General features: G+C 38.0%; 1 protein-coding gene across 5 annotated transcripts in view; it reads right to left on the minus strand.

Annotated features, from left to right (window-relative positions):
* Window positions 1-14,200, minus strand: part of CCDC141 (coiled-coil domain containing 141) — a 153,450-nt gene that overhangs the window by 30,387 nt on the left and 108,863 nt on the right. For all 5 annotated transcript variants that reach the window (XM_074967681.1, XM_074967685.1, XM_074967680.1 and 2 more), the window contains 4 exons: window positions 10,376-10,516; window positions 9,493-9,687; window positions 6,467-6,650; window positions 4,003-4,115 (listed from right to left, as the gene is read on the minus strand). In XM_074967681.1, coding sequence (XP_074823782.1) covers window positions 4,003-4,115; window positions 6,467-6,650; window positions 9,493-9,687; window positions 10,376-10,516 — 633 coding nt within the window. The remainder of the gene's footprint in view (window positions 1-4,002; window positions 4,116-6,466; window positions 6,651-9,492; window positions 9,688-10,375; window positions 10,517-14,200) is intronic.

Genomic DNA, 14,200 nt, shown 5'->3' on the forward strand with positions numbered 1-14,200 from the left:
ACCTGACCAAAATGACCAATGAGGAGACAAGATACTTTCAAAAGCTGGGAGGAGGGAGAGAAACAAAGGGTCTGTGTCTGTTTGTATGCTGCTTTTGCCAGGGACAGAACAGGAATGGAGTCTTAGAACTTTTAGTAAGTAATCTAGCTAGGTATGTGTTAGATGATGATTTCTTTAAATGGCTGAGAAAAGAACTGTGCTGAATAGAATGACTATCCCTGTCTGTGTGTCTTTTTTGTAACTTAAGGTTTTGCCTGGAGAGATTCTCTATGTTTTGAATCTAATTACCCTGTCAGGTATCTACCATTCTGATTTTACAGGGGTGATTCCTTTACTTCTATTAAAAGTCTTCTAGTAAGAAAACTGAATGCTTTTTCATTGTTCTAAGATCCAAGGGTTTGGGTCTGTGGTCACCTATGCAAATTGGTGAGGATTTTTACCAAACCTTCCCCAGGAAGTGGGGTGCAAGGGTTGGGAGGATTTTGGGGGGAAAGACGTGTCCAAACTACGCTTCCCAGTAAACCCAGTTAAAGTTTGGTGGTGGCAGTGGAAATTCCAAGGGCAAAGGGTAAAATTAATTTGTACCTTGGGGAAGTTTTAACCTAAGCTGGTAAAAGTAAGCTTAGGAGGTTTTCATGCAGGTCCCCACATCTGTACCCTAGAGTTCAGAGTGGGGAAGGAACCTTGACAGTTATTATTTTATTAATGTATTCATTTTTAGAAAACAAAGTGCCTACAGGTAATAGGTTCTCGAACTATGCACTGGGTGCATAGTTTTTACATGAAAACATATAAGAAAACAAAAAGGACTACCCATCAAATAATCACTCCAACTCTCAGTCCATGTCCTCCATAATAGTGTGAGAAAAGAGAAAATATAAATAATTTATAAATGCATAAAAAAGTTAGGACTGTGTTTAAAAGCAATAGGCTAAGTTTACAAAGCAGTCGAAACAAAGAAATTTCATGTGGTGAAGACACTATTATCATCTAATGAGTTTCTTTCTAAAATGGATGTTTGCTCAAACATCCCCAAGGCACATTTTGAAAGATATCCAGATACAAAGGAGGGATACCTAGGAGGAATTAACTGTCTTTTGAAATATATACAGAGAAGGCAAGTTACTTGTGCATTTCACTTCTCCTTATCCATGATCAAAATAGTTATTTGAAATAGCCCAACTCCCTTTGAAATGCCCACATGCAAATTAGGAGGAAAACTAAAAGACTTCCTTGTCAAGAGACAAGGGATAATGAGCTGAGTCAAATATGCTTTAACTTGGAAAATTATTAACTCACCAATAATACACAATCACAACAATGTCCAAACATCGTAATTAAAAGGTTTAGACATCTGAACACAGCCTCAGAGGGAATATTGAGTTATAGGAGGAGTAGAGGGGACAGGCAGCTATCTGGCCCACTGCCCTAGCTCTGGGAAAAAACCCAAAGAAAAGCCAAAGATAAATATGCCAGGGAAACAAGCTGTCAGCATGGGAAGTAAGTGAATTACTCAGATATAAAATGTATTTGCCAAAAACTCTTTGTTAAAAAGAGCTATGCTAGAAGCTGCATGTCACTTGGGTCAAGCTAACACTAAGAAACAATATTACACTTTCTTTTACAACCATTCTATACCTTTCAAAAGCACAGCTATCAGAATATCTGGAAAGGAATAGTTACAGGATCCAACTGGTTTCCCACTGCCACATAATCTTTTCACCACTCTTGGTCACCCACACAACCTCAATATTGTCTCCTAAAATTTGCAAAAATAGATGCAAGAAATTAAAAAAAAAATTGCTAGGATTTTAAAATCCCATTTCTCATTCAAAGGATCCAATTTAAATTGAGTTGACACTTACAATCTTCAGGAATGGAGAACTGCTCTGACAGATCCTATAAGGCCCATTAAATTGGGTTCCTGTCCTGAAGACTTTAGCAAGGCCATCACAGAAGGCTTTAGAGGGGAAGACTTATCTACATTGACAGATCTAAATCTCATTTACATTCCTTTATACTGCAAAAAGGTGTTAGTGTAAATGAGAACTAGGGCCTTAAATCTTTAAGAACTTAAAGTCCTAGATCAATAGCTTGGTGTTTACATGGATTAAAGCTTCTGCCTTTTTATGTCCCCAGTCCTCTGTGCCTCCTCTAATTCCCTGCACCTCTTTCCCTTACCCTCATTTTCCCCCTTCATCCTTTATGCCATGACAGTTTCTTGCCCACCTTCTCTATCTGCCTCCTCCACAGCTCCCAACTCCATGCCTTGGCAGAGCTCAACCATCCCCTACACTTCCTGTCCCCCTGACCCGGCTCTCCTTGACTCTTGTTCCTCCATGTTCCCCCACTTCCACAGCCATGACTGAAGTCTATAGCAGACCAATTAATAATTATGAAAATTGTAACATATCTTTAATTATTCCTCTGTTTACATATGGAAATAGCTCTGCATAAGTGAGGCCTAAGTTGTAGCCCAGGTAACGGGATAGGGTGAGAAGACAAGGAAACATGAAACAAGATTTAGGATACATGCAAATTTGAACAGAACAGAGCATTTTACCACCTAGCTACATTTATAAGAAATCAGAGCTGGGGCTCTCTTCAGCCTGATTCAAAAAAGACAAAATATAAGTTTCTCATTTGCTCTTAATTTGTGGTCTGGATCTGGGGAAGGAAAATGCTGTTTCTTTCCCTCAGGGCCTCTGCCTGTACTTTGTATGCCTCTTCTTTATACATTGGCTCTAACAAATTTCTAGTTAATCCCAACTCTGCCTACCTCAGTGCGCTTGTCTTCACTACTGGGGTAAGTCAACCTAATTTACTCTACTCCAGCTATGTGAATAATGCAGCGGGAATCAACGTAACTTAAATTGACTTACTGAGGTGTCTTCACTGCACTGCATCAACGGGAGACGCTCTCCCGTCGACTTACCTTAATTTTCTTGGAGAACTGGAGTACCAGGGTCGACTGGAGAGCGCTCTGCCATCGATTTAGCAGGTCTTCACTAGACCAGCTAAATCAACCCCTGCTGCATCGATTGCAGCAGTGTTGATCTCCCCGTAGTGATGACCAGCCCGAGGTGATACCCCATCATAAGCAAATTTATGTGATGTATCTTTTAAATTCAGGGGGCCAGGATCAGTTAGGGGAATTACAAAGACTCTTCTGCAAGGCCAACAAAGCAAAACAAATCTGGAAGCAAAGGTATGAAATTTTAAAAGTTAAGAAATTGCTCAAAAAGTCAACAACAGGGAAATGTTTTAAGTGCCTTAACTTCAAACTTCTCTAAACTTCCAAGAAAATTTTCATCATGAGATATGATTTAATATGTGCAATTTTTGAGGGTTTAGTTTCTTTGGGGGAAAATTGGGCTTTTAATAGGAATCTAGCTTCATTCTTAACTATGGAGCGGCTACTGCAATTCCATAATTCCTGCTTAATCAATATATTGTAACTAAATGGTTATGCATAAATATATATGTTTATCAGAGTGTTAGGTTAGAAATACTATTATTCTGCTTTAGCATTTATTTTATGATTCTGTTTTCTAAACTGAAATTACTCCTTTTAATACAATTTGACAGCAATTTTTCATGGCGAGTGGAGAGAAGCCAAGACTGGCTGTTTGACATTCCCAGAAGTAAGGCACCAAAGTCTTGTGACATCAAAGGAAGTGGAAACAGGAGAAGAAGTACTTGAACTGTAAATTTCCTCCTCAGAAGGTTGCTGGAGGGCTCTAATTGCAGTGAGAAGGGAGTACAAGGAGAGTTTAAAAGGCCAGGAGGATTAGACACGGCATTATGTCTGTGCTGTAATGGAAGAATAACTGGTAAGAAAGAGCCTGTTTTGCTGTAAGAGTCTGTGTCATTAAGAAATACATAGTCTTCCTCAAATTGTCTCACTACAGTTTCTTAACACAAAATATTTATCAAAATACTAGCATTATATAAGCTATTTTAAAACTGTCATGATATATTCTCCAAATAAAATGAAATTACCACAATCTGTTCTTCAAGTTCTCTTAAAGAGATACACAATTCATCAATAGAATCAAGAACTTCTTTGTGTCTTATTATTGTTCTCTCAATATATTTCCTTCCTTCTTCAAAACCTGCAGACAGAAAACAAACAGCACAACAATGAAATCAATACAATATTATATCAGACAAATAATTGCACTTTTCTGTAGGTTCTGTTTTGTTCCATTAGTTTTACAGTATAGGGTGAAGTCCCTCCTAACTTAAAGCTTTCTGGTTACTGACCCTCACAATCTATCCAAGTCTTTTGGGTCAGTTCCTCCCTGACTAAACAATGTCACTGACCAGCTGACAAACGATTTTAAAGGGAAAGTGGACCCTACAAGTCTCTCTAGGGCTAACAGCTCTTTTATTCAGCCAGGGGAGACTTAAAAGGGGTTTTTCAGTCCAAAAATTATGCTGACCTCCCAGGCAGGGGGGAAAAAAAAAACAGTTAAGGGGATGAGGAGGCATTTCCCAATATAAGGGTGTACAGAATGTGAAGGAACCCCCAGCAGCATTTCTGGCTCAAGAGGAGTTTGTCCCCACACCGTATTCTACAGTAGTTAGGCTTAAAATGGTGAGCATGGCAGACAGACAGTGGCTACTGGCCCCTCCACACATAATTTTCAACACTGAAAAGAGTGTAAGTTAGGGAGTATCTAAGTGTACATTAAAATTGTAATCTCACCATTTGGCTTATCAGTTTTCACTAAGCAGCCCAGGACTGGGAATGCCTCTTTTCCCAGGAGGGGGTGACACAGCATGAGCTCCCTCTAGTCATAGGGCTTTAACACTAACCCACAGGCTACATGGCAGATGATTAGGTGGCTTAACTAAGCAAGGATTGGAGAAATGAATGACATCATTAGTCATTTTTCTCCATACATAAACCTGCCCCAGTGTTTATTTTGTTGGGTTCGGGGCTTGTACCCTGGGCTGTCCTTTTCTTCTGGGTATGTTGGCCAATTATGCAGTTAGGTTCCCCAGCCTTCTTGGAGATACTACACTAAAGATATTTTCTGACAAACTGGGTTGTAAGTTAATAGCACTGAATTTATAAGGAACTCAGCACCTAATTTTAAACGACCTCTTGATTCTGGGCACTCAGTTCGTATGTGTGCAGCCATTTGCAGATGCACAACCTGCACTTCTACATGCAGCTGTGCAAATACAGGTTTCATTTGCATAAACTGGTATGTATACACAATTTGTACTCTGAAAAATGTGGCCCTCAGTTCTGTGACTACCAAAATTAGTTATGAATTTCTTGAGCTTTCATGGGCACTTAATCAAGTTTTATAAATTATGTAAATAATTGAGCACAGGTGTGATATGTTCTATCTAGCCCACAACATTAAGCAGAGGGCAGCTGCATTCTGTACTAGCCAGATTTTCTGAGGGGCTTTCACAGTTTCCTCCAGTTAGAGACTGTTAGATAAAGTAACTAGAAAGTCACTGGGAGAGACAGGAAGAGAATTCAGATCTTCCGACATCAGGTCTGTGCTTAAACCACAATCTTCCCTTCTGTCAATATAACACCTACAGAGCAATCTGCCAGCTACTACATCAGAGAGAGAAGATGGGTGTGGTAAATATCTTTTACTGGACCAACTTCTGTTGGTGAAAGAGTCAAGCTTCTCTCTCTAATACCCTAGGATGGACATGGCTATACCAACACTGCATACAGTTATGTACATGACATACATAAGGCAATAATCAAATACCCCTAGTTATAAGGAGTGTTAATGTAAAATATGCATTCAGCTCAAAGATCTATAGCTATGAAATACTTCAACTTCATAGATTTTCCAGTTACAAAACACAGTTAACCATAAAGTCTTAATTCTAATCTCATAAAAACTTCAAGGACATTTAATTTAGACTTCAGGGTAACTCAGAGTGCAGATGGAAAAGCAAATGCCCAATGAACTTTTCAGAACTTAAATTCTGATTTATGTTTTTTAACCCTTAGTTCTGCAACATCTCATATTTTTCAGCCTTAGAACATTGTGTTCCGCACTACCTTAAAGGTGGGGGGCTTTCTCTAGCCAGTGTGAGGAACAGCAGTTTTGGCTACTTTAAGGCTCCCCATCTCCTTTGGGTTAAGTGGGGAAGGACAAGAAGGGCAATTGCTTGAGCAAAGGGCTGAACGGAAGGGGCTCATGTGGTCCACTGGCCCATGCGCACCTCAGAGAGAGAAAGGGTACTTATACTTTGTTCCCTCCAGGGCATCAGCATTGGTGGCTTCTAGATAATTGGATACTTCTAGAAACAAGTGCCCAGTCAATACTTAAAAAAGCATTTGATTTTAACCTTGTGGGATTTTCTTTTAAAAATAAATAAATGTAGAAATTAAACAGTCCCTTGCTTTCTCCTGTCCCAAACTGTTCAATTTGCATTTGGTCAACAGCACAATCGCTAGGCAGCTTAAAGGAGTCCTTACCATATATGTGTTTAGCAAGGTCAGTGATCTGCTGAATTCTTTCCTCTTGTTGAGGCACCATAGGCTTGATAAATTTATAGAACTGCTTATAGAGAATTGCCACTGCTTCCTTCGTTTTACACTCTGCAGAATACTTCCCAACTCTAACGACTGTAGCACTTGCTTCTTCATACCAAAACTGACACTGGCATGCATTAGAGAGGGAAAAACCATGGCATTGAAGAAATGGATACAACAAAACTTTATAAAAACTAAACAAATATTAACAGTAAGAGCTTTTGGTGCAGTAGGTTTGTCCTATTCTTATGTGTCTTTGAATAACAGCAGTAAAGATGAGAAGTGACACAAATAATGTTCAGAAAATATGTGGTGATAGCATAACCTGATGAATGATAACTCATTTGCAATATTATTCCTACAATCAAGAGTTGATGAATTTTCTGTTAAGTTGCATTGGACTCCATACAAATGCACTCTCTTTACAAGCAAAATGATATTATTTTTTAGTTACTACCTTTCGAACCTCAGTTTGGGCTAGGAACAAAGTCTGTGCTCTTATGCATCAATAGAGATTCTGCAGGACAAATCAAACCCTCAGTTACACCTGTTATAACTCAATGGACTTCAAAGTATGACTTCAGTTACATCTGTGAAACCCAATGTCTTCTATGAGGTTGCATAGATTTAACTCACTGGAAATTACAACTTGATCTAACAACCACGGAAATCATTGAGGGTCTTTCTATTGGGCTCAGTGGGCTTTAGAGCACATCCTCAGTGAACAATTTAGAGTGATGCACAAAGTGGAACAGAATCTGGTGCTCACTCAGTCTTAGCTACGTTGGCTCTGCAAGGCTAGTAGGAGTAAAGTTCACTCATTTTTTTTGTCATTAAGATCAGAACTGATGACTCTGCATACATGAGTCAAAAATCTGTTGAGTGAGATGGTGCTATTTTTACAGTTCAGTAAAACAGAATAGTTACAAAACAGTTTTTCAGAATAAAATCATTCTTCAAAGTTTAGCATTGGGAAATCCCATCTTTTTCCAGGGGGTGGGGGGATTAAACAAATGTAATTGCACAATTGCTGCCAAATTATTCACCTCCTCAGGGATGAAATGGATTTTGGGAGTGTTTATTGGCAGTGGGGAAATTGTTTTGTCCAAGGATTAACATTTTGATCTGTCATGAAGGAAAGTTATTAGTCATGTATTTAGATTAGAATGAAGAACTGAAACAGCTTTATTGCTAAAAATAAATGACCATGATGATAGGAATGTGCTTGATTCTCAGCAGAAGCACCTACACAAGAGTGTGTGGATGGGGGGGAGGAAATCATATATTTAGCTGATTTAGAAATTTAAAGTATTCTGTTTTAACCACAACAGATTTGAATCTTTAAACAAGATTTCATTTTGCAGCTGTACAAACCACAGACAGTACACAGTGACCGGCAGGTAAAGGTCGTGTTGATTTGGGGAACATGCATCGCTTTTTGTTGTGCACTGGAATACATTGTGGAAAACATAATCAAATGTATGTTTCAGAATAGTCTGAGTCACTGTGATTAACACTTATTGATGGAAACCTTGTTCTTACATGAAGCAGGGAGTGGACAAATAGCATTAACGAAACTAAGATACGTAGGACACACTGACAATTTACTGTTTTCCATCAGAACAAGACAAGTCAATTTATTAAGTGACAGATGTAATACTGCTGGAAGTCACTGGATGGTGCTACTGGAGATGGCCTTACTAATTCTGTTTATCTGAACGTTTAAGAGATCGATCTTGGGAAAATTCTGATTTTCAGCTGAGGTACAGCTCTTTTTAGATGCTAAACATATCAGCAGTGAAGTCTGTTTTGCTCTTTCTAACTAAAATATTTTTCTTAGGTTGCAGTTGCTGCTTACAGGCTATACACATGAAAACAAGCCAACCAATACATTAATGGCCAAACTAAATCAATCCAGGGCCCAAAGCACAACCCACAGGGACTCCCCAATGGTCCCAAACCCATGCCGTGGTCCTGTACAGGAATCATGGCCCCTCTTCTTCTTGGGTTGCCAGCAAGTTTCAGAGTTAAGACAAATGAAGCATCTCAGAGGTCTTGGAGCTAATGTTTCAGGCTCTCTGCAAACTTAGACAGGCATCAGTTACAAACCTGTCACAATTTCAAGCTTTTCTTTGCATCCATGATGCCTACAAGCAAGGTTTTTTTTTAAATGAAGGTTGAGTTCTGATTTTGTGACTCCAGGAGCTGGTTCTAGGAATGGACTTATAGTGCCCATGCAGAGGCCACTCAGGACACTCTGCCGCCCTACACAACACTTTAATGTGCCATCCCCCCTCACCACTCAAATTTGGCCTGACTGCCCCTCTGTCATGACGGATGGGTGGTGGGTGAAATCTGAGCACATGGCATTATGACTTGGCACATGGGGTCGCAACTGCCCAGAAATCTGCTGTCCTTGCAGCTGTCTACCTTGCCTATAGCTAGAGCAGCCTCTGTGCCTATGCTTTAATTCCATCCTGATTCTGTGGCATCAACATATTACAAAAGGGACAATTGCATATGAGCAATATCACTACCTTGAGTAACCTCTCCATTGTCTCTCTGAATAGGATATAGAGAGATCTGTCCCTCTGAGCCAATCAGAACAGTGCTACATCTCCAATTACCTTGAGATGATGGGAAATAGTATCACAAAGAAATCACCCTACTTTATGCAGATCCAGTGTTCAAGGAGCCCAGGGTAGGATGTATGGAACTGAAGCTGTAAATCCAGCTTGTTGGTTGGAACAGCAGCCACAGAAGGGCTGTGTTGCGGCCCCAGAGGCAAAGGTGGGTGAGTTAAATGTATCCCCCCAAAAACTCCAGGGTGTCTTCACAAAGGCAGTGTAGGAACTTATGGGTCCAAGAGGATTAATGGCACAAAGTCGAACTATAGAGGAGTATGCTTTTATCTCCCTTTGCAGGCTCCATATCAGAGCTACAGAGTGGATTTCAGGTTTTATTAATACCTCTTCCATCATCTGCTGCAGATACTCAATCAGATCCAAATTTTGCTTGTAATCCTCCACAACTCTGCCAAATTTGCTCAGCTGTTTCTGTAACTCGTTGACTGACTCCAAGAGGACACCAGCTTTACCATCAGGATGATTTATTACACAGCCAGTAACTTTCTTCTCTAAATTATCCATCTTCTTTCTCAGAATCTATTTTGAAAGGTACACTCTTGTTAACAATGATGACAGAAAGGTCATGGATGTTTTTAGAAATTGAACAGTAGGGAAAATTTGCAAATCTCCCTTCATAGCCTGTTGTCTAAAAACTACAGTTAAAAACACTATACATTTTCAAAAGCAAAGGCAGAAGGCTCTACCCTTAGATGGGCATGGACAACTCCTATTGCAGTCAATGGAAAAAGCACACATCTCCCTAAAGGTAAATTGAGTTAAACATTTACAACTTTTTAACTTTAAAAGAAATAGATCTTTCTATAAAAGATAGGCTCTTATTATATACCCTTGAATAGAATGATCTAGATGGTATCTAGAAAAAGAGCAAAGGAAGAATTTTAGCATCTCATTTTGGCTAAAAACAAATTAATTTCTTTAAAGCATATTCTGTTAACTTCTACAGTATTAATTTCAACATACAGGTCAAGAATCTGATGTCAGTAATATCAGTGCAAATCTGGAGTGATTCCACTGATTTGAAGAAATAGGAGTAACTCTATATTTACACCAGTATAAATGATGTCAGAAACTGGTGTACACATTGTATGTTGTTATTCATAGATTGGAAGGCCAAAATCACGTAGTCCGATCTCCTGCTTAACAGAAGCCATACGATTTCACCCAGTAACACCTACATCAAGCCCATAACTTCTAATGTTATTACCTGCATTTTTTCAGCATACACTTCAACCTGCTGAATCTGTATCTTAAGAACTTTCAAATTTCGAGCTTTTTCTGTTTTCTTGGTATAGTTAAATTTCAGGTTGTTGAATTTCTTTTTCAGATCTTTAAATGACTCTCTGAGCTGTAAGAAAATTAGCATATTTTTCAATAAGAAACACTGGATCACATTTTCAAATTGTTAAATGGCTGCTAAGACAAACTAACTACAACAGGAACATTTAGAGCTTCTCCTGGGGATTAAAAACACTATAGATCATAAAGGAATCTTTGTGCCCTCCATTCCTCAGCAGGTAAAACTATAAGTCAATGTTTCTTTTCAGTAGTGGAAAAATCTTGCTGAATGAACATGAAACAATATTACACATAAATCCTTGAAAATATACCTGTAATATAAGCATTCTTGTAATGAGAAAAATTTGCTTAATTGCCTAAGGTCAGCATAAAGCCCTACATACCACTTAAGCCACGTGGGCATGGAGGGAATAAGGAGAACGATTGTATAAGGGATGCTTTGCACCTCCTGCATGTTGAAGGGGATCTATGAGTCAGCTAGCACAGAAAGGGATGTTTTGGTCAAGGTAGGAGCCAGTGGATACTTGCTTAGGGTTAAATCCTGGCCCCCAAACTTTCATTGACTTCAGCGGGGCCAGAATTTCACCCATATGAGGTATGCAGAGGAATTTTGTCTGATATTCCAATTCAAAGGCTGAAGTAGTGGCCATGGAGGTGCTGTAAATCCCATGACCTGCCCATATGTTGAGGGACATGAGTTTCATACAGTTCCTGGATAAATAGTCTACCAAGGCTTGGATGAATTTCACCCATTGTGACTTTCCCCTACAAAATTTGATTTAGTTTGTAACACCCTAGTTTTTTAAAGGTAGGACATTATCATTATACTCAGAACTAGTCTTTGGCAACCACTCATGGGAGAGAGAAAAATTAGTTACTTAACAGGAAAGGTACTTTAATAAATGTGGAACAACCTCTTAATCCATTTGTTTGGGGATACTTGGGGAGATTTTCTCCAGACAGCAGGTTCCCTAATAAGAATAATTTTTTGTATAAAGTTCATTCGAGAGAAAACAAGCATTATGTGTTACATAATCAGAATATTATTGCAGCTGCAGGCAGTGTATTAGTTGTATAATAAGGAAGGTAACGTTTAAGGCCCTAATCCTGCGAAGAGCTACACAAGTGCTTAATTTTATACACAGTGAGTAGTCTGATTGTCTTCAATGGGACTAACAGTGTGTAAAGATGTTCATAACTCTTTGAAGGATTGAGGCTTAATGTTGTGTCAGTGCTGGAGTTTTGGTGAAATTTTTCAGACCCATAGTTTATTTGCCAAAAAAATGCAGTTTCAGGGTGACCAAAACAATCTGAGAAGTCGGCAAATAGTTTTAACCAAATCCAAAATGGGGGGTGGAGGAATTGAAATAGTTGAAACGGTTCATTTCAACATTTTCTAAATGACACATTTTGACTTTGTTTTAAAGCAATGTTTCATTTTGAAACTTAGCTAGATTTATTTTTTAAAGGATAAACCACACCTGAAAAACAAAACAAAATGAAAAAAAATTAATTTCAACTCAAACAAAATGATTTGTTTTACCCAAAATATTTTTGTTTAAGTGAGAAAAACAAAAAATATTCAGTTTTGGTTCAACCAGAAACAATTTTTGTTAATATAATTTAAATATGCACAAAAATCATGCATACTATATTATAATATCAATTTATTTTGTAAATAGTGCTCATTACCATGGCATCTAATTGTCTAGGCCTGTTATGGTTTTATTTATATATTTATTTTTACTTTTTCAGTGTTGCTTTGGGTTCATTTTAAATGCTCTGTTATAAAACATATTTGGGGCTTTGTACAATCCTGTTTGGTTCCCTATATAACAACTTGCCCTATATATTCAGTGAGATTAGCACATCGAATATTTTGTTGAATTCCACTAATATTTTTTTATTGTTTCAGTTATTTTTCCTTGAATCTTATATACTTCTCTGATTTATTTACAACTGCTAAAATGTTTTTTGCCTATTTACTAAACTATATAACTTTAAAATTTTTTTTAAGGGATAGCCCACAAGAGACATGAATGAACCATTTCTGTTTATGATGTGCTATTATAATTATAATAAGACTGCTTAAAATATATTTATGGTACCTTATAAAAGACATTATTAGAACTAAAATTTAATTTTGAAATAAAAAATTCTAACAATGTATAAGTAATATAAAAAATCTAAAATGGAAGAACATAAAAGAATTTAAATGCTTTTTTAAAATGGGGGATCCTCCCACCCCAAACTTCATGTACCTTCACAGATTAAAGACTTCTGCTTTTATAAGATCTTGTACACTACGGCTGTATGAAATAAACTGTTATAAAATGATTTTTATCTAGACCAAGCGACACAAAGTAGATGTATAAAATTCATTTACCAGTCTTAATGATCTAGTTCCTGATCTTCTTCCTACAAACACTTATACTGGAGAGTAACTTTATTCACTTATGTAGTAACAGTGGGCTCAGGATCAGGCCCCCAATTTGGTATTTAACATGTTTGAGTTTTTGTGTATTTAAGAGTCAGTCAGACATATACTCAAAACCCAAAGAGTAACGAATGCATGTTTTGTAGTTACTGTAAGCACAGTGGCTACTCATACATTATTATTATTACTTACTAATGTTAATCCACCAAGGGACATATTTTTCATTTGCATTTTATTTAGGAGGATAACGTTCCCAGCTAGCACATGATATCAGCAATGCACAGACAGATGGCATTGACTCAGTCTGAGAGAAAGGAAGGGAATTCTATCATCGAGTGTGAGCTCCAATTAGTTAAGCTGTTCATCCCTCCTAATTACAAAGAATAATACATCTACGGTAAAGCACCATGTTAATAAAGGCAGGTGTATGGAATGACATTTTGTCTTCAAAATATAAAATCTTCATTTTAAATCTAATTTGGAGGAAAATCCGCAGGACTGAAATACAGATGAGTAAGAGTTTATTTTGGTTTACTTTCAGAGCTTATACCCATACACTACTAATCATTTATAAGGACAGAGGCTCTCCTCATAGCACTATGGGTATGTGAAATGAGATCGCCTTGTTTCAGATAAGATGGTTCATGTGTCAAAGGTCTGCAGCTGCTGTCACTCTTCTCTCTCAGCCTCAGTGGAAAACCAGCTCAAACTCAGGACCATACACTGCTCCCTATCAACGCATGCAAACAACTACTATTGACATCAGCAACTGCATGCTCTCATTGAGGGCAGTATACAGCTCTGAATATTTAGAAGCAGAGAAATCTAACCTTATCTCAGTTCTTCACCCATTTACTGCAAAATGTAATGTGAAATTGCTAACAGAACTTTTCCTCCAAATACCTACATGATTTCAGCCTGCTGGTTCCAGCCTGCTGGAACTTTATCACTTAGTGATCTGACCATAGTCTCATAGTCCTTATTCATGCAGCTGTTCCTAACTATAGTCTCCTGTGTCATAGGTGGAGAATGATGGTGGAGGAGGGGGATGGCTGCTACCACTTGCTAAGACTTATCACACAAGAAGCACAAAACAAACACTAAAAGCAGGGCATAAAGCTGCTTTAAAAATGTTTTTGTTAACTGTAAAGTTTAAGAAAAACATTTTCATCCATGTCCAAGATTCTTCCGGAGGCACTTCAATGAGGCATTCTCCTCTCCTTTTTCACTCCTGTAGTCTGGGTATGAAAATAGGCAAGAGGGGAAGGTGGTTGAAAAGAGATTTTCAAAGGGATA

Source organism: Natator depressus, chromosome 11 (genome assembly GCF_965152275.1).
Source record: "Natator depressus isolate rNatDep1 chromosome 11, rNatDep2.hap1, whole genome shotgun sequence".
Lineage (NCBI taxonomy): Eukaryota > Metazoa > Chordata > Testudines > Cheloniidae > Natator > Natator depressus.